The sequence below is a fragment of the Zootoca vivipara genome, chromosome 3 (assembly GCF_965207765.1).
Source record: "Zootoca vivipara chromosome 3, rZooViv2.hap1.1, whole genome shotgun sequence".
In the NCBI taxonomy this organism is placed as follows: Eukaryota; Metazoa; Chordata; class Lepidosauria; order Squamata; family Lacertidae; genus Zootoca; species Zootoca vivipara.
In genome coordinates this window covers 115577317-115597552 of record NC_142586.1, presented here as the reverse complement: position 1 = coordinate 115597552, position 20236 = coordinate 115577317, and the positions used below count along the sequence as shown (strand labels likewise).

At 49.6% G+C, this 20236-nt stretch overlaps 2 protein-coding genes across 13 annotated transcripts in view; one reads left to right on the top strand and one right to left on the bottom strand.

The window, feature by feature from the left end:
- The window catches only part of HMBOX1 (homeobox containing 1), a 113817-nt gene extending 102898 nt beyond the window's left edge, over window positions 1-10919 (top strand). For 6 of the 10 annotated variants that reach the window (XM_060273169.2, XM_060273173.2, XM_088666948.1 and 3 more), the window contains one exon: window positions 9955-10092. Coding sequence is in view for 2 of the 10 variants with exons in the window: in XM_088666950.1 (XP_088523076.1) it covers window positions 9955-10071 (117 nt within the window). In the remaining 8 variants the exon portion in view is untranslated. Of the gene's footprint in view, window positions 1-9954 lie in introns of all 10 variants that reach the window. The other 4 variants (XM_088666946.1, XM_088666943.1, XM_088666950.1 and 1 more) reach the window with 1 other exon arrangement.
- Window positions 10920-13837: 2918 nt separating this feature from the next.
- The window catches only part of KIF13B (kinesin family member 13B), a 157706-nt gene continuing 151307 nt past the window's right edge, over window positions 13838-20236 (bottom strand). For all 3 annotated transcript variants that reach the window (XM_060273162.2, XM_060273164.2, XM_060273163.2), the window contains one exon: window positions 13838-19119. In XM_060273162.2, the coding sequence (XP_060129145.1) occupies window positions 18848-19119 (272 nt within the window). In that variant the 3' untranslated portion in view covers window positions 13838-18847. The remainder of the gene's footprint in view (window positions 19120-20236) is intronic.

Below are 20236 nucleotides of genomic sequence, written 5' to 3'. Positions count from 1 at the left end.
GGAGGACCGTTCAATGGTCAATGCCTTCTCCGCACTGATAATGTTGCCCTTGATGTTATTCCGGTTCCGAATTTGTTCCGGCGGCCAACTTTAGTAAAAAAAAAAGGGGGGGGGAGAAATTAGCCTGCAGGAACAGCTCACTTTCCGAAGTACAGTAACGTAACATCAGGGCCATTGGCTCAAGCAGACTGTCCCTTTTCCCCGCCGACGGACTTGCAGTTTCACCTCCGCCGCATCCAGTCTTCGAAAGAAACACTGAGATCTCGTGTGAGTTTGGGCTCTGGGCCACTTGTTGCAGCGATGGCCTTTTGCTATTGATGCAAACGTTGGCGGCGGCTGTATTGTCAGAATGAATTCAAAATGGCAGCCGTTCCGGAACAAATGTTTTCAGAAGGTTTTGCTCCTAAGGCTGAAAGGAGAATGGTGCACTGGGTTACAGAAGGAAAGGAGCCTGGCCCCAGGGGTGGGGGGCTTGGACCTTGATTGTGGGAGGGTGTGTGGACACAGCCATAAATGTGCAGAGGGCATGTTTGTACAGATCTAGGAGGAGTCGCAGAGGAGGCAGGCTGTGTGTGTGTCGAGGCAACGAAAGTCCTGGCATCGTCCTGAGTTGTCTGGTAGCAATAGGCTGCTATTGCCACCCTTTTCGGATATAGTATCTCAATGGAAATACGAGACGCAGCCGCTCAGTTGCTCTTTGTGCCTGATGTAGAATGGTTGAAGTTTCCATCAGTATTGTCAGAGCAGTCAGTTCAGCCCCATCCTCTCTCGCGCCAAGCTCCCAAGCTCTCTTCTTTCTTCCTTCTCTTTTCTTTCCAAGTTGCCTTTATGGTCCAACGAGAGTTTTCTAGATGCACTGCCGGGTGCCTAACCTCCCACCCCAGCCTTCGCCAAGTTCCTGGTGTTTGGAACTGCAATTCCCATGAGCCTCAGCATCACACAGCCATGCCAGCTGGGATTGATGGGTGTTGAAGTTGAAAACATCTGGAGGGCACCAGGTTGGCCACAGCTGCTATACCCGCACCTTTATTAGGCGTCTTAACCATCGTGGGAAGGGTTGAGGTTTTCGGAAAGTAGTCGCAGATCGACTTAGCCAACTCATGAGCAAAAAAAAAAAGTATGAGGAGGAATTTGTCTCAATGATTTGACCCGTAAATCCCTTTGGCCACGCGCAAACTCCCTCTGTTGTAAGTTTGGTGGGAAGATAGCCTTTGGTGGGAAGATAAAGCCTTTACTCCCAGCAGAAGGGTCTGGTCCATAGCTGCCAAGTACCCCGTTTTCCCCGGGAAACCCTCGTTTTTTCTTACCTTTTCCCGATGGCCCCCCGTATCAATTCGTCTCCCGTTATTCTCCCTTATATTCTCCTGCCGGCGGCCATTTATTTTTTTCTGATTTGCCCATCTATGGGCACCGAAAATGGCCGGCGCCGGCTTTGAAAGTCACATCTACGCATGTCCGGAAGTGCATAGACGCGAATTCCGGTGTCGGCGGCGGCAGCGGCCATTTTTGGTGCCCATTGACGCAACTTCCGGTATCACGCGGCTGCCGGTCCCGGATTCTGCAGTCCGGGACTTGGCAGGAATGGTCTGGTCTGGTCTTCCAATACCGCCCAACTCTATGGTTTTGTGAAACAACTGGGATAACACTGGGGTAGATCTTAATTTTTTGGCACCCAAGGTGTCCACTTCCTTCCTTCCTTCCTTCCTTCCTTCCTTCCTTCCTTCCTTCCTTCCTTCCTTCCTTCCTTCCTTCCATCCATAGTCTTCTGTTTGCAATTTCGAGCCAGAGCTTTACTTTGAAACTGTATAACGTTACCTGTGGAGGTGGAGGTGGCGTATACCTTTAAAGCTCCCCAGCCCAAAGGATCCTGGGAACTGTAGCTTGTTAACGGCGCTGGTTTGCCAAGGGTGAACTCCAGTTCCCAGGATACTTTGGAGAAAGCCATGTGCTCTAGACATACAGCCAGAGTCAATGAAGAGCAGCTTCCTCTAGAACATTCCATGTTGTTCTGTGTATCTTTCACTTCCTTCCTGATATGTATTATTATATCCCAAACCCTGCCTTTCCGCAAATTTGGAATGGCAGGGGGTGCTTTGGAGATGGGGATAACCTGGTTGGAAGATGACCAGGAAACGCTGAGATTTCCTACCAGAAGAAAATTCCATGTTCATGTTTAGAAAAGTGCTTCCTGTTGAGATTTATTTATATTTATTTTTTTGGCACTCTGCACTACTTGTTCTTTTCAGCGATTGGGATTGGAAAGAATTTTTTGGCAATAAGCGTTGGCTTGGGTGGGTGGGGTCTTGTCGATGTTTGGCCTGTCTGGGCAAACGTGGCGAAACTCAGCGCCTATTGCAGTTCCCTCCAGTGACGTCAACTTCCTTCTGTGGCACGTCAGAATCTGGGCTCCTTTTGCTGTATCCATGCGCAAGCCGACAACTGTTTTACGTTCCATGGTAGATGACGCTTTATCAGTTCTGTCGGAGGGAATCTGCCTCCTCCCGAATCAGACCAGCGCCATCTTTTCCAGACTGGCAGGCAGCAGAGCCTCCCATATTACAGAGAGGGGCTTTTGCCAGCTCTTCCTGGGAATGGCAAGAATTAGACCTGGAGCCTTCTGCACTCAGGGCTGCTATGGCCGGTATGATGGGGACAAGGCGAGGAACGAAAGGGAGATGCTGCTGAGATTTGAGATTTGACATTTCCTGTCCACAAAAGGAGCATGGTTCAAAGCCCACCTGTGCTAACCAATGGCAACCTTCCCTTACCTTTCCTTGTCTCCTGAACTTCCACTTGGCTGATCTACACCTTCTCATGCGCGCTTGATGCGCACCTGTGGCTCTTGCGGATGGGCTGCCCCATCCATTTCAAGAAGTGTCTCTGCCACTGCAGAGCAGAAGAGAGAGCCTGCTGGATCAGGCCCAGTGGCCCATCTAAGCCCAGCATCCTGTTCTCACCGTGGCCAACCAGATGCCCATCATGGGGAACCAGCAAGCAGGATTGGACCACAAGGCCCCTTTTCCATCTTGCAGCCACTGGGTTTCAGAAGCACCTCTGCCTCGAATTGAGGCCCCTCTTTGAACCACAAATGCCAGATGGACCTCAGGGGCTCCCAGTGAGAGCAACTAGATCCCCCTGGCAGAGCAAGAACCGCTCCATTTCCATGCGCTGGATCTTTTTTTGTGTTTTTCCAGTTTAGCGTATTTGCTCAGGTCTTTGCGGCTGAACGCATGCAAACTGCCAGGCCCCCCCCCCCAGTTTCTTAGGCTGCAGCCCCAATCCTGGTTACTTAGGAGTAAGCCCCCCTGAATTCAGCAGGGCTTACTTCTGACTAAACATGGTTAGAATTGCACTGCTTGCTGTCCTTGTGTGCTCCTCAGGACCTGTTCATACTTGGCCTCCTTTTTTTTGCCCAAGAAACAAAATTTTGAATGCACCCAGCCTTTTTGTCATCCTCCTTGTGGATAAAAGGTTCCTGTGGAGACTCTTGCCTGGTCTGTTGGAGCTTGTATATCTCATACCGGGGTCTGACATTGTATGCCTTTTCATAATGTGGGTTTGTGGGGGTGGGGGCGGGTGGGTATAGGGTTTTTGTTTTTACTTTGATTATGTATCTTGTGGTTTTATATTTTGATTTTATTCCATGAACTGCTTCCGGGTTTAGGGCGGTATGTAAATTCAGTTAATAATAACAACAACAACAATAATTGTAGGTTGTGCCTTCCATGTAACTGAAGCTGCCATACGTCCACTGGCTTCCCTAGCCTAGAAATGTCCACTCTGACTGGCAGCAGCCCTTCCTGAGGGAAGCTGAAGCTTCTCCCAGGCTCTCCCACCCAAATCCATTTTTACATTTCTCTACCCTATTCTTTGGAGTTGGATCAGGCCAGTAGCCCGACCAGTCCAGCACTCTGTTTTCACTGTGGCCAGCTCGATACCCAGGCGGAGCCCACAAGCAGAACCTGGGCCCAGCAAGGCTCTCTTCACCTGTGATTCCCAACAACTAATATTCAGAGGCCTCCGACTGTGGAGCTAAAACATAGCCATTGTGGTTAGTAGCCATTAAGAGTCTTTTCTTCCATGCTAAAGCCAAGTTTTCCGGTCTTCCCCTTCTCCTCGGGGACCAGCCTGTGCCGTGCCTGCCTCTGTGACCGTGGCCACGTTCGGATGTAGCGCTAAATGTTTGCCGGGCATTGAACGTAACACTAAACCGTTACAAAAGCAAGCCAGAGGTTTCTGAACTCCTGGTGGCCACATCAGAGGAAGGAGCTAAAGTGTAGCTTAGCCTTGCGTTGAAAGCAAAGCTCTCCTTGTCTAACCTTCAGCCTTCAGGAGAACCTTCCACTCTCCTTATCCCACACGATCTTGTATATAAGGGTGATTTGCACACCAAGTTGGCTCTGCAGCTATGGCAGCCGTCACATGGTAGCCTGGCTATGTCAACACGCACCATGTGATTTGTCTGCCACAAATCCTGGCCTGGCTGGATCTGGTCCAGCATCCTGTTCTCCCAGGGGCCAACCAGACCATGGCCTTTTGCCGCTCCAGGCCAACATTGAAAGCTGATAAGGACTAGTGGCCATTTCTGGCTGGTCTAGTTCGTCTTCCCATTTTCCCACAGAGATGAACAAGGTACCAGTTGGCCTCTGTCGCGCTGTTGATCCTCAGCAACCAGTCTTTAATGAGGTTTCGGTTTAGGCCAGCCACCCAGCCGAGAAATCACTTTGTGCTAAAATGCCTGTGGTCGTGTCTTTTACGTTCCGTTTGCGGCTGGGAACGGGGTCTCTGCCTGGGTCTGCGGTCGGAATGGCTTTGGTACAGCTGACTGGTTGGCTTTCGGTGGCGCACAGCCTGTTATTTCTGGTGTCCAAGCGCAGAAACACCTCTGTGGAACCGAGATCGCACTGGACTTTTAAGGAATGAGATTCCAACTCAAGCTTAGGAAGAGCTTTGTGACAGTAAGAGCTGTTTGACGTTGGAAGGTGCGGGGCTCTCCTTCTTTGGAGATTTTAAAGCAGAGGTTGGGTGGCCGTCTGCCAGGGATTCTCGAGATGTGATTCCTGCATTGCAGGGGGTTGGACTGGATGACCCTTGGGGTCCCTTCCCTCTCTCTGATTCTGTGAACTCCGATAAACCGTTTGGTATTCAGCAGCCACTGCTGACACCTTCCCATCCTGATGCGAGGAGCGAGCTCTGCGCCGCTTGCCCTTAAGTTTGTGGTGCTTCCGAAGTGGGAGGCGCAAGTCGCCACTTCCTCGGCATGTGGGCCATCAGTGTGGCGAGGCCGCTGTTCTGGGAGAAGGAAGGCTTCCCCTCTCTCCGAGAAAAGGCCAGCATTGGAAAGCTGAGATAGAAGATCTGTCCTTGGCTCCGCCATCTTGGGTGTGGCGCTCTGGGCCAACTGCCTGTGGGTAGAAACATCTGCTTCCTTGAGTCCCGAGAGTGGCCAGTGCGCTACGGAGTAGTTGTTGTCTGTCTTAGGTGTTCATTTTCTAAAAGTGCCTATACGAGCGGCTGGGGGGGGGGGAGGGAGAATAGCAAGCAAGAGGCCCCCCTGGCCTCACCAGTTGCCGGGGACAACGACGACGACAGACGGACGACGAAAGGGCATCTCTCCCTTGTATGCCTTCCGCCTGCAGGACTCGGAGGGCAGGAGACCCCAGAAGGTTGCATTCGCTGCTCAACAAATGCCAGGCAGATGCCATGGCAGGCGCCTCCGCTGCCTCTCTTTCCTCTCCTCTTGACTTGAATTCTGTGTCTGGAAAACCTCTGTGAAATTTGGGCATCCTTGGAGAGGTCCCTTTCAGTCTCCTGTTTGGGTGTGGGCAGCAGGGGTATAGATCACCCCGATGCTTCAGAGATGTGTGTTGCTTGCGTCTGGTGGCAGGGAGGCAGGGCCGTCCCAACGAGTGACACCCACCCACACCTGAACATGCGGAGATTCCTCCTCTTGCTCTCCCCCCCCCCCAGCCAAACCTTCTCCTGCCCGCCCTCTTCCCTGAGTCGCCATTGCATCCCTGGACAAACCGGGTAATTGTGGGGGCGGGGGGGATTTTCAGCACCTCTGCATTTCACGCACTCCTCGGACATCGCGATACCGCAGGGAGGTTCGCGCCCCCTATCGCAAAGTCATTCTCCTGGCCCAGACTGCCAACCATTGCAACTTAGCCTCTGTCCCGAAAGGGACCCTCATTGCAGATCTAAAGCAGGGCAGGATTTGTTTTCCGGGATCCCAGAGCTGTGCATTTAATTCCACCTGGAGGGATCTCTTTCTAACTGGACAGGCGACTGTCTGAATTGCATCCCTCTGTAGCTGAAGCTTCCGACCAAGTTCTTAAATCAGGTTTCCCAAAAAATGCCTTCTTCTTTTTCGGTCAGGCTTGTTTTTGTAAACGGTCACGGGTCGCCCTAAGTTTGTAAATGCGTTAGTGGAAAGTGTTCTTGGTTAATCTTATTTTTTTTTCCTTCCAAAAACAAATGTATGTTTATTATAAACAATTCTGAAAGGAAAAGTATCTCCCCCCAGATTTGCCGTTAGTTTGACGTTGTTTTGTGGCATGCAATTTGCGTGCTGGTTTCATAGGCATCGCGATCTTGCCCCTCCGGTTGCAAAGCGAAAAAGGTTCTTGCACCATGTTGGGGAAAGGCTGGTTTCCACACTGCTTGACGAGTCCCGAGTGCGAAGCACACGTGGTTCCAGATTATTCGGCTGGTCCACCCTGCAGGAAAAGCATGCCTTGGCACCAGAAGCCAAAATACCAGACGGCTTTGTTGCACTGTTCCCAGACAGCGGCTCTGTAGTCAGAAAGCTCTTTCCCTCCCTGGCGCAGAAAAAAAGGAGTGTGGAACACAGCCTGCCAGGCATCCTGATGTCACGCCTTAGCCTGTTCCGGGGCGATGCCATCCGCCTGCCGACACATTACCCGGATGAGAAAGCCCCTTTCTGAAAAGGAACCATCCAGAAGAGGGTGGGGTCCCTGCGCCTTACTTTAAGCAGAAGATTTTGGCAGCAGAAGGTAGCACAGCCCACAGCCTGCTGAAGTCCCTCCCCCTTACCCAAGAGGTGCAGGGGCTTCCTCCGCTGCCGTTCATCTTGCTTGCGTTGGTGTTGCAGTGGGGGGGGGCTGCGAGGGAGACGGTGGTGCCTTTATCGGCTCAGAAGGGCCAAGGTGAAGCAGCGGGGTGGGGGTGGGGTGGCGTGTTGTTCCTGTACCAGTAGCAACTCTTGGTTCTTCTCCCTCCCACCTCCTGAAAGGGTGTCGTGCTGCTGGGGGGGGGTCCCTGCTCCGTGCCTTCGGCCAGCGTCTCTCGTTCAGTGATCAGTGATGGGTGGGCAAGGGCGGTTGCATCCTCCTCTGGGCTCTTTCCCCTCTTGAAAAATGAAAAAGGCAGGACGGATCCTGACCCCCCCCCCTTCAAGTCATTGCATTTCAACTGTATCATGGCTGCATCCCTGCATCATCGGGTGTTGTTAGCGGTGTGGGAAGAGGCTACCTCTGTTTCGTTTCAAAGTTCCCCGCGTGTGGCTTTGTGCGGCATCAATATTGCTCCGGGGGGGGGGGGCAGCGGGGAAGGGCATTAAACATTGCATTTGGAAAATGGAAGCATAGGAGCCAAACTCCCAGGAGCCGAGGTCCCTTCGCCCCCCCCCCCCAAATAAAATATTTGAGGGCCCCCAGGTTTATGGGCATTGCATCGTGTCACGTGATCGGTTATGCTTAGTGGGGCTTACCTGCCCTCCCCCACAAAAAAATTGGTTACAGTGGTACCTTGGTTTACAACCATAATCCGTTCCGGAGGTCCGGTTGTAAACCAAAACAGGTCGTAACCCAAGGCTCGCTTTCGCCAATGGGGCCTCCCCCCAAAAGTTGGTTGCAATCCAAAAAAGGGGGGGTTGTAATCCAAAAAAAGGGACACGCACTTCCGGGTTTGATGTGGTTGTAATCCAAAACGGTTGCAAACCATGTACTGCTATATTTCAGTTGACACCCCTGGAGTCTAGCCGGTCCAAGTTGATTGGCATTTTGATAACTGTATAATTTGGGAATTAACTGCTATTGTTATATTTTGGTCATTATTGGGGGTAAATTGGAAAACTAATGACAAAGAAATCATTATTTTTTAAAAAAGGAAGCTAGCCAGTCTGCCTTGTAACTGGCGAGGGGACCTCAGACTTCTCGATTCTTCCGCTGTCTGCATTAACGGGGAGACAAGACCCACCCCGTCGTAGGAGCTCATTGCCTTTTTGCCGCCACCTGCCATTGACAAGCCTTTGTGTGTTTTACCTGTGCGTTTCCTCAGTCCCGGGGTCTCCTGCGTCTCGCCCTGAGCGTCGCCCCCTCCTCAACTCACTATTGCGGTGGCAATGGGCACCCCCGGCCTGGTGCCCCTGCCCTGCCAACCTATGTCTCAGCCTACCTCAAGAGGTAAATCTGTGTCTCGCCCGCCCCGCAGCTCGCAACCCTTGTTTTCGTTTTCGTCCGCAAATGTCCGCTCTCCACGCAAAAAAAAAAAACACAACACGCAATGCACTGGAATGTATGTGTATCTCTATCCCCCTCCCTCAAAATCCACCACTGACAACCCCCCCCCAAGCCCCCCCACCCTTGCTGTTGCCACCAATTCCTCTTGCAGATCGGATGCTGCTTTAAATGTGAAAAAAGAGAAACAGTTGTTTTAAAAAAAAAGCTATATAAGGAAGAGAAGAAAATAAAAAAACAAAAAAAATAAAAAAACCTGAATGAAAAGCTAAAGCTGAACTTATAAGCCTTGTTGCATATGAGCCAAAAGTGCAAAAAGCTCCATATAATAAACTAACCTGCCACTCATATAAATATAAATATATATAAATATATTAAAATCAGACTGTTCTACAAAATTGTGTATTTGTATTTTTGTGTACGTAAAATTTTTCTGCTAAGCAGAAGGGAGGATGTAGTATATAGGATGATGTGAGAGAATTTTTTTTAATCAAATTTCTTTTGCTACTTATTTTTGTTAACATCTATATGCCTGTCTTCGTCTTCTGTATGTATGACACAGTTTTCTGAAAAAGCTGTGGTCTCTCTCTCTCTCTCTCTCTCTTTCTCTCACCCTCTTGCTTTTGGTCCTGTATTTCAGGACCGGTTCGGGTCTGCCACCCCCCCCCCACCCCCACCTTATTCCGAGACCCAGAAACCCCCTGAGTGACAGACGTCTGAGTAACAGACGGCTGCCAATATCAGAAGACTCATTGGAGAGGCTTCCCTGCCGTCGCTCTTCGTGGCGCCGTTGCGTTGCTCAGAAGCCTCTCTGCTCTTGCTTAAATCATCCTTGCAGGTCCTTCTTCACACTGGCCCCGAGTATCCAAATCTCTTAGCCGAGATATCGCTGCAAAGAACGCCGTTATCAAATCACGCCAGAAGCGATTGGCAGAGACATTTGGGGGATTTCCCAATCATGGCCCACAGGAATGGGGGTGGGGTGGGGAGGGAAGTGGGGGGGGGAATGGTCACTTTGAGGCCACTTTGACCCCACCCAAACCAAAATGGCAGCTTTGTGCCGTGATGGTTTGGGCCACGGCGTCACCTGGCCACCTCCTGCCCCTCAAAGGTGGTTTAGGGCAGTCCAAAACAGCTCAAAGGGTTTACCAGGTTGGTGAACGCTAGTAATCTTAATTTTCCATCTCCTCCATAATCTGTGTTGCCGCCCTGTACGTAAGAGAGGAGGAGGCAATTTCTCACAAAACTGCCCCCCCCCCCCCGGTGTAACAACCAGCAAAAGAGCCAACGAGTGCATTTCCCTCCTCCAAATCATTAATAATTGCATCCTAATTTGCGAAGGGTTTTGTTTAAGGATCTCCTTCCTTCCTCAACGCAAGGCTAGTCCCAAGCCCCCTGCAGGAATTCTTCCCAAACGGCTAGTGCAAAACACTGGGACCACAGGGTTGTTTAAACCCTCTGCATTTTTTTACAGGACGGTCAGTGCCTTGAGTTCTTTGCTAGCATGTACACGGACACACTCACAAAAGGCCCTTTCGAGAAAGAACCAGACAAACAAACAAGGGACACCTCTGCAACAAAACCAGGGTAAAAAACGCGCTTGGTCTGCGCCACCCCCCGTTGCAGGTGAGGGACGCATGCTTTTGAATGCTCAGCCCTGTGGAAAAAGCCAAAACTCGCACAGCAGGGAGAAACGTAATTTCCCCTTCTGTGCTAATTTTGTGTTTGCGGGGAGGCATTCGACACCGTGCGCTCCCAAGAACAGTTTTATTGGATGATGGAATCGATTCGCCGAGAGCTTCTTCCTAAAACGAAGTTGCAGCCATAATTAAGAGAGGGGCTTAAGTCTCAGAGTCTCTTTTGGGTCAGTTCCCCCCGTCCCCCCCCCCCGGGGGGCCTTGATTTCCTCACCCATTTAATACAAGGCATTCTTGCAGAGAGGAATTATTCAGATATTTTCCCATCTCTCCATTAAAAGATAAAATGCCATATATATATAATTACCTCTTGCCTCCCCCTACCCCCAAAAAAGCAGGGGTGGCAATGAGGGGAAACGAGAGCGAGAGCGAGAGAGACGACATCTTTCTACGTAGGGCTCATATTTATACCAATGTGTACTGACTGTGAGAGACGTCCTTGTTTCTGTACGTGAAGGGGGGGTGGGGAGAGAGAAAGAGAGAAACAAGTGCTCTATTGTATTGATTAAATACTAGTTTAAAAAGAAAATTACAAAAACAAACGACAACCGAGTCCTTGTATCCTTGTAATCTCCTATTCTGCTGGATTATTAGTGCCTTTTTGGACAGTAGACTGTTCTGTAATTAAATTGTAGTATAACTGCTTTTTTGTACAGTTTTGTTTTAAATAAAACTTTTTTTTAATTTGTGTTTATTTTAGTATTGTACCTACTAGAAAATTAAAATGTATAACTGAAAGAAAGTTCTGGTTCGGTCCTTTTTTGTGTGCGAAATGTCGTCGGTTTCATTTCTCTGGGTGTTGGCGGGGTCCCCGAAGTCTCATGACACAGCCGCCATCGGTCACCCAGCCGCATGGCCCACTTCTTTGGCAGGATTGTCCTGAGAATGGCGCTGTTCAGAAGATTCATCTTTAGCTTTTCAAAAAAAAAATGGGGGGGACGACGTCGGAGAATTGCCTTTACGGCGGAATTCAGTCTCTTTCTTTTTTAAAATTTGGTACAGTGCTAGATTGGGGGGCAGAGGGAAGAAACACTGCAAAGTGGTTTACAGAAAAGCCAAAGCAATAAAACACACAATAAGAAAGAGTTAATAGCCATTTAAGACATTTGAAAATGACAAGAGACTGAAAACTCGCTTCAGCTTTCTAAATGTCAAGGGGAAAGTGTCCAAACAAAAATGATTTTGGCAGGTGCCTAAAAAAATACAGTGGAGGCACATGCCTGATGTCAAGTGGCAGGGAGTTCCACAGTGCAGGTGCTACCATAGAGAAAGATCAAAGTTCTTAGGCAGGGGGGATTTTAATATGACACCAGTAACGGGGCCAGTTTGACTGATCAAAGCGGTTGAGAGGGCATTTCTAGGTAAACGGGTCCCAAGTTTCTAAGGGCGCCATACTAACAGCTAACACCTTGAACTACAACCACATCATCGTAAAAAGTTACACAAGTGTTTTGGGGGTCAGGACTATGACCAATTTGTTGTAAAAGGGGGGGTCTTGTGACAACTTAGGGCACTAAAATATATATCACGGCATAAGGTTTTATAGACTTGGGCCTGCCTTGTCCGCTGCACAAGTGACGTCTCTGTTGGCAAGTGGATTAAAGGAGAAAATAGCCAGGTGGGTGTTGCATGGCAGCACAATGCAAAAAGATTGCAGCTGTGCGAATGAGAGCTTGTAAACGCACGTTAAATAGGCAGACATTTTTACAGCGGCAGATTAGTGATAATTGCGGTGGTGATTGCATTAACACAGGTAGTGAGCTGGGGAAGCATTTGCAAGAAGCAGGTAGGGCACAGAGAGCGAGCTTTAACAGAAGCCTGGCTCTGGATGATCCACAAAGTCAAAGCTTGGCTTAGCTCGGTGCAACAACACAACAGTTAAATGGCTGGGTTTCCCCAGACACTCTGGGCAGCTTCCAACAAAAAATTAATAATACATTAAAATGCCACACATTAAAAACTTCCCTAAACAGGGCTACCTTCAGGTGCCTTCTAAATGTCAGGTAGTTGTTTATCTCTTTGACATCTGATGGGAGGGTGTCCCACAGGGCGGGCGCCACCACCGAGAAGGCCCTCTGCCTGGTTCCCTGTAACCTCACTTCTCACAGTGAGGGAACTGCTAGAAGGCCCTCGGCCCTGGAGCTCAGTGTCCGGAATGAAGGATGGGGGTGGAGATGCTCCTTCGGGTATACTGGGCCAAGGCCGTTTAGGGCCTTCAAGGTCAGCACCAACACTTTGAATTGTGCTCGGAAACGTACTGGGAGCCAATGTAGGCCTTTCAGGACTGGTGTCATTTGGTCTTGGCGGCTGCCCCCTAGTCACCAGTCTAGCTGCCGCATTCTGGATTAGTTGCAGTTTCCAGGTCACCTTCAAAGGGAGCCCCACGTAGAGCGCATTGCAGTAGTCCAAGTGGAAGTGCAAAGTGGTTGTGAGTTCCTCTCCCCAAGGCTGGTCCCAGCAAGCCTGCCTTTGGGTTTACTGTGATGTGTGAATGAGGCTATGTATGGGTCCAGCTGGGGGCTTTGACACCTATAAAGGATGGCTGTCGTCAGTCTCATGCTAGCTTCACGATTTCTCCGAAGTCCTGGCATTTCTTAAGAAGTCCTGGACTTCTTGCCCTGCACTCGATTAAAATATTGCTCTTTTTAAAGTAAGGTAGGTAGCCGTGTTGGTCTGACACAGTCGAAATAAATTTTAAAAAATTGTCTAGTAGCACCTTAGAGACCAACTAAGTTTGTTCTGGGTATAAGCTTTTGTGTGCATGCACACTTTTTCAGAAACACTTATACCCACAACAAGCTTAGTTGGTCTCTAAGGTGCTACTGGACATTTTATTTATTTAAAGTAAAATAGCGCCGCAGTACACATGTCTGTATACTGTAATTTCACAGGGGCATGGAAGTGTGATGACTCACAGTCGCCTGGAGAACCTCCTTACAAGTTTCTATCCCCTATGAAAAGAAGGCGCAGTGTTGGCAAAGTTTGCTGAAGTTATAGAATCAAAAAATCGAAGTAGGAAGGGTCCCCGGGGGTCATCTAATCCAACCCCCTGCAATGCAGGAATATTTCACCCATGACCCTGAGAGTCACAGTCTCATGCTCTACCAACTGAGCTCTCTCTGAAAGTGAATGGGGAGGAGGGTTAGAGCATGGGTAGGCAAACTAAGGCCCAGGGGTGGGATCCAGCCCAATCGCCTTCTCAATCCGGCCCACGGACAGTCGGGGGATCATTGTTTTTAATGTTTGATGCTGTACTGTTTTTAATATTCGGTTTTTAATGTTTGATGCTGTACTGTTTTTAATATTCGGTTGGAAGCCGCCCAGAGAGGCTGGGGAAACCCAACCAGATGGACGAGGTATAAGAAATTATTATTATTATTATTAGTAGTAGTAGTAGTAGTAGTAGTAGTAGAATGTGTCCTTTTATTTAAAATGCATCCAGGACAATAAATAAATCTGGATTTCATTTTTAAGCACAGAGCTCTGGCCAGGTGATCCAGTTTGACTCGTCCGCTGATGCTTATTTGCTTGAGTTTCCTTAACCCAGCAGGCAAGCCGGCTTTTATTTTTATTTATTTATTGAATTTATACACCGCCCTATACCCGGAGGTCTCAAGTCTGGGAGGGTGGGCGAAACAGAGCGAGCAAGGATTCGAGGCATAACGTAAAGGAGGTGGTTTTATTTTAGGTAACGTACACCATGTCACAGGTATGGTACAATATTACAAGTTTAGTATGATACAAGAGAGCATTAAAAACTTTACACTTCATTACAGTTTATCTTTGGATTTTTAGCGCATTTTAAAAAGGTACAACCAACAAACACTTCCAAAACCAGCTAAACACCCGTCCTTTATATACAGTCTCCCTACATTTACAAAGAAGTAAAGATCACGACACAAATCAACGGAAAGTAGTTAACTCTGAAAGCCCGCTCCCCTCCTGAAGAAGGGAGAGAAAGTTAGTGACCCTCGAATCATGACCGCGTGGGGGCGCATTCTGCACAGAGTCAAGGTTGCCGCCTTGGCAAACGCCTCTTGTGCTGATGTGTAGTGTTTATGTGTGCCTGCAGTGGGGGAGGAAGGATCAGGCCAGTTTCCCAATCATGCAGACTTGGGATGAATTTGAGGGTTGAATCAGATCACCCAAATGTCTGCCTGTGACTCTTGCCAGGTAAAATTCCCACTGGGTGTTGCCTCCTTGGCAGCTACCATTCTATACCTGGCGCCTACTACGCACACACACAAAATGTGGCAGGTTGCTGGCATCGCCAGCCCTGGGGAAACTGGGGAGCTCTTTCAGAGATGCTGGAACAAGACACGGCCGTGGCAGAGCTGGCTGAAGAAAGGCAGGGCTGCATCGCAGGGGGTTGGGCTAGATGACCTCTGGGTTCCTCTTCCGACTCCACAATTCTGCGACTCTACTGGGACGCAGCCTGCTAATGGAGCTGGTGCCGATGGACTGCCCCAGCTGGAAAGTGGTGCTAAAGAAAACCTTCCACCTTTCAAGATGACGACGATTCCTCTGCAGCCATCTCTCCAGCCAAATCGTTGACCCTACAGACCTGGGAGCGCCTGCTATTGTCTTAAGAGCAGGACTGGGGAGCCCAGGGGCCAGGCTGAGGCTGGTGGGGGTTAGGAATCCCATTTGGAGGGTCAGAGGTCCCCAATCCCTGGTTTAGTGGGCAAGCCAGCTGTCAAATCGATAAGGCACAGTAGAAGGAATTGCGGCTTGGTTAAAAGGAAGCCGGCAGTACGAGCCACTGGGGCAGAGGGTGTCCCATGTGTTCAGCACCTCCAATTCAACTATATAAAAGCTTTCGATGCAAGCAAAGTGTACACACAGCTGCAAACCCAAGGAACTGCACTTCTTAAAAAAAGTATTTGAACTTCAAAGTCTTAGCGATGGAGAATTCTACGGTGGACCCATTGAACGTACTGTAGAAACCCTTTGCTCCATGATTTTTAAAAAAGAAAAAGGTTATTTTTGGAGGTGGAGCTCCTAGGAGCTCCTCTCTTTCAAAGTCCGTTCCACGTCAAATTACATGGGGAGTCTCAACGGCTGGTGCAAGCTTGCGTTTCCTTGTTAACGTGGAAAAACAACTTTCCAGCAGCATTCTGGCTTAAGAGCTGCCGCAAGTTGTTGGAAAAAGCAGACCTGGAGGGGTTTTTTAATTTTATTTTTAAAAAACAACAATAGTTAATTCAAGATGAAAGGAAAAGACGTTACATCTTGTTGAAAAGACGGGGGGCATGATCCAGAAAACCGCACAAGTACCCACAGCAGGGCTTTTAATTGCAACAAACCATTTTATTTCACTGTCTCGAGTCCTGTTCCCAATCATACTTGAAAGCTTTTCTTTACGCAAAGGGCTCTTTAGCTCGGACAATGAATTAAATATAAAAGGGAGAAAGTGTCAAAGCACTGGGGGGAGAGGGAGGCTGCCCCCGAATCAGAGAACTGCAAAGGCTTCAAGAGGCCTTCGCCAACCTGGCGCCCTCTGAACTGGCTGGGACTGATGGAGGCTGCTGTAGCCCTAAAGAACTGGAGGGCATTAGATTGGCAAAGGCTGGCCTCAAAGGCGTTCTCTGGCTCATGGGCTGCCAACACAACTTGCCCAACCAGCGCCCTTTCCCCTTTGTAAAGTGCATGAAAAATTCTGGCAAAACCCAGGGGCCCCGATGGCAGTGAGCACGGCAGGCTTACCTGCCAAGCAAGCCTCAGCTCACCTGGGATTGCTCACACATGCCGGAAATAAGGAAGGTAATGGTAATTCGTTAAGGATGCCCATCGCCACGGTCGGAAAACTGTTGCCACTTGTGTTGTTCAGCACAGCAGCCCTGAGAGAGGACTCTGCTGAGACTGCAGGGTGTAGGAACCCAACGTGGAATCCTAGAAACCTCCACTTAACAGACAAGCTACTAGCCCTCATGGAGTCACAAAACCCAGCCTAATCAATTTCAACGGGACTCAGGTGGGCTTAATTCTGTATGGATCAGGACTGATAGGTTTGAAGGATTCCCCCACAGAACTTTATATAAAATTTCCTTTTTCTTTTTCAGTAAAACTCTGGCTGGATATTAAAACACCTAGATTCTGGGGCTCATTTCATTTCTCTTAAGCTGTGCTGGGAGACAACTGTAGCCTGTGTTGAGCATTTCTCCTCCAGTTAGAAAGCCGCGAGGAGGCGCTTAAGAGACGCAACGGTGAAATATCTTCCTAACCCACCCAAGTGTGCTTTATTAAAATTCCCAGCGGGGTGGGGGCATAGGGAGCCAGCTGTTTTTATAACCCAGCCCCCTCAGTCCTGGAGCTCGGCTTGCTCCAAAGACCCCCCCCCTTCTGCGCTGCCACCGTCTCTTACGCATCTAAAGCCTCTGGGTTTTCTTGATCTGCAGAATGTTTCGAGAGGACTGAAAGGGTCCTTTCTCTGTAGTACTCAATTTATCCCCAGTCCCCTTTGCCCATTGTAGTGGTGCATGCATCACTGAAAAGACCATGCGCTTAGTCTTCCTTTTCTGCCTGGAGAAGAGTACCCCCAGTTAGCTGTGATTGCGGGGGTCAGACTAGAGGAACCCTTAGGGTCCCGGCCAACTCTACTGTTCTATCATGCCAAGTCAAGTCTGCCAGTTCTCCGCTTGGTGCCTGTCTGCCCCTCTCCCCCCCCCCAGTCTTCCCCAGCCGACCATTTCCTGACCCATATGGCTTCTTATTCAAACATCACATTTGTGCTCCTTCCAAGGCCAAATGAGAGTCCAGTCAGCAGCGGAACCTCCTGCGTAAGAGATACAGGAACCTGCTTTCTGCCAAGTCAGGCTGTTGGTCCATCGGATTCAGTATTGTCTACACTGACTGGCAGCAGCTCTCCAGGGGGTCAGGAAGGGAGTCTGTCGCAGGGGATGCCGCTGCCGATTGAACCTGCGGCCTTCGGCATGCAAAGCACTCTGCCCTTCCTTCCTAATCGTCCGGACACCCTTCCGCAAAGGGCTTTTCCTTCCAGCTGGATGATCAAGGCACAACTTGGCTGCGCAACCGCACAGGAAGGAGAGAGGAAGAACGGGGAGGCTGCGAGAAAAAGTCGCCAACAGAACTCACATATATCCACAGCCGGGCCGAGGCTCCTGGTCTCTCCTTCGGCAAGCCAAAAGATAGCGAGAGAGCCAGAGTGCAATGGCGTTTGCCCACGGGAAATCCCAGAAAGGGGTTCAAAGCAGAAATGAAGGCTCGACGAGGAGCAAGTCGTCCCAAGAGGTCCACTCGCAAGATTAACGCCACGCGTGCTTGCAGGAGATGCTCTTGCAGAACGGGTGTGTGTGAGGGGGGCCCCCTGCGACTGCGCCAGGCAACAGGAAATCAGCTCTGAGTTTTAGCAGGCCATTGCTAGTGTCCTGCCGCCTTCGATGGGAAAGCATAAAACAGGCAAGAGCAATGCAGTGGCCGACTAAGGGGGGGCGGTGTTCTAGGCCGCTGGGAATCTGTGAAAATTTCCCAGCCTCCATCTGTAGCTCGGGGGGGGGGCTGCATTGAGCTGAGCGAGCCACAAAGTGCTTCTGTTCTGGGCTCAATGCAGCTGCATTAACTACACACATCAGTCCGATTGCCAGCTTAAAATCTGGAGAGACGTTTCAATTCTTCAACGGGAAGGAGACCAGCTGAAGGGAACCTGCGCGGAGCAGTGCAAAGAGGCCGGTGCAACAAGCTGGCAAGCGGTGTGCTGATTGCAAATCGCAAGGGCTGTGCTCTCATTCTTTTAGCAATAAATAAGAAATAAATACCATAGAATTTTTTTGGGGGGGGGGAAGAGAAGGGGGACAAATCTGCTTTACACACGGATTAAACCGCAAAGGAGGAAGCCCCCCCCAAGGCATGGTGGACCAAACTTTTAACCAACCGTACTGGGAACTGGTTTCATAAATACAGTAGCACCAGAGGGCATGCTGAAATAATAAATTCTAAAAAACCCAAGCAGGACCTCACGAGAAAAGCGGACCTCCCTGCAGTCTCTTTTTCTCCTTTAAATAGAAAAAGCACTAGAGCAGCGTCGTCAGCTAGATGCAAGGTGTCTTTGCTTTTAAAGATTCAGGCATTTTTTTTGGGGGGGGGGACGACAACCCACCACCCAACTGGCCAGCCCCCAAAAAGCCTCGTCCCAGTGCAGCGAGGGGGCGATACCTTCCCAGTGATGCCGGCAAGAGTGGCAAAAAGACCAGAGAGTAATACTCAAGGCAGGCGCTCTTTCTCTGAAGCCGCCATCCGCCAGGACACACAAGTCTCTTCTTCTCTTTCCAGTGGTTTAAGGACGAGGCCCCGAGCAACAGCGCCTTTCCTTAAAAAGAGGCTCCGTGAACATTGCCTCTTGCAGGAGGGCTGGAAATCTGTGCAGTCACGACCGTGGATGGCTTTTTTTTTTTTAACCTCACCTGGCCTGGGGCGGGGCAGGGGGTGAAGAGAGGGGTGGAAAAGGGTCACCATTTGCATCAGGAGTAGCAGGTCGATACCCCTTCATGGCAAGAATTCAACCGACGACCCAAGGAAAGAACGAATGCACACACACCCCCGGGCCCTGCAAGGCCCCGACTGCCTCCGCTGGCTTTGTCTAGTTGTGCAAAGTAAGGCTGCTTCCAAGGAAGTGTCAGATTCTCGCAAGGCAGTGTCTGGCCGGTGCCCCGCTCAGTTGGCCCACGACTTCCGATTCTCTGTGTTCTTGGGGGTCTTTTCTGCTTTGGCCAAGGCGGTCAGGGAAGCGAGGTTGGAGGCAGAGCCCGAGAAGGAGCCGCTCTTGCGCTGCTCGGGGGTTGTCCCCCCACCCTGCAGTCTCGTTCCTGCGCTGCGTCGCCTGGCCGGCCCCGTGGCTTTCTTGACCCGGCTCGGCTTCACAAGGAGCCCATAGCCTGGATTGCACTTGAAGTATTGCCGCCCTCCGATCGAGCCGTCATTCTTGCCTGGGGTGGGGGGGTGGGGGGAAGAAAAGTAGAGGTTTCACAAAGAGAAACTTTTGTCCAAAATGTATAATTTATTATCCCCTGTTATACAGAAAATTCCAAGGGGGTCTGAACCTCAGTGCTTAAAATCCCTGATAGAGGATAAGGATCCAGAGATCACGCAAAGGGACATCTTAATTTCAGGATCCCAAGAATATGTCAATATATGCCCCACCCCCTGGTAGCAAGCATCTAGGAACGTCTCTCTGGCTTATCGAGTGCAGTCGTACGCAAGGCTGTCTGAGAGAGCAACAAGGGCCCAGTGATCTGCACAGCTTTGAGTTACTTTAGCAGATTCACTGGGTGATGTGAGAGGAGGAGTTTCTGCAAAAACCCATTATCCGTGAGGCCAGAGTTGTGTGGAAGGCTTGATCACAAACCTGGCAATAGTCAGTTCATGGGGAACCGAAGGGCTGGGTTTTAAAGATTAAAAGAACTGCAGGTAAGGTACAAAGAAGGCTCTGCATATACAGTTTTAAAAAGAAGAAGAATGGGTTGAGTAAAATAGTTCCAAGAAGTGTGGCTGGATGAGAGACGAAGGGAGATGAGGTGGCATAAGGTGTTTGGGGAGAGGATGAAACAGGCAAGATAACATATATTTCCTAGTTACAGGTAGGTAGCCGTATTGGTCTGGGTCGAAGTAAAATAAAAAAAATCCTTCAGTAGCACCTTAAAGACCAACTAAGTTTTTATTTTGGTATGAGCTTTCGTGTGCATGCACACTTCTTCAGATACACTGAAGAAGTGTACATTTTTTTCAGTGTATCTGAAGAAGTGTGTATGCACACGAAAGCTCATACCAAAATAAAAACTTAGTTGGTAAATAAAATAAAAAATAAATAAAAACTTAATATATTTCCTACATAGTAAAGGTAAAGGGACCCCTGACCATTAGGTCCAGTCGTGACCGACTCTGGAGTTGTGGCGCTCATCTCGTGTTATTGGCCGAGGGAGCCGGCGTACAGCTTCCAGGTCATGTGGCCAGCATGGCAAAGCCGCTTCTGGTGAACCAGAGCAGCACACGGAAACGCCATTTACCTTCCTGTTGTAGCGGTACCTATTTATCTACTTGCACGTT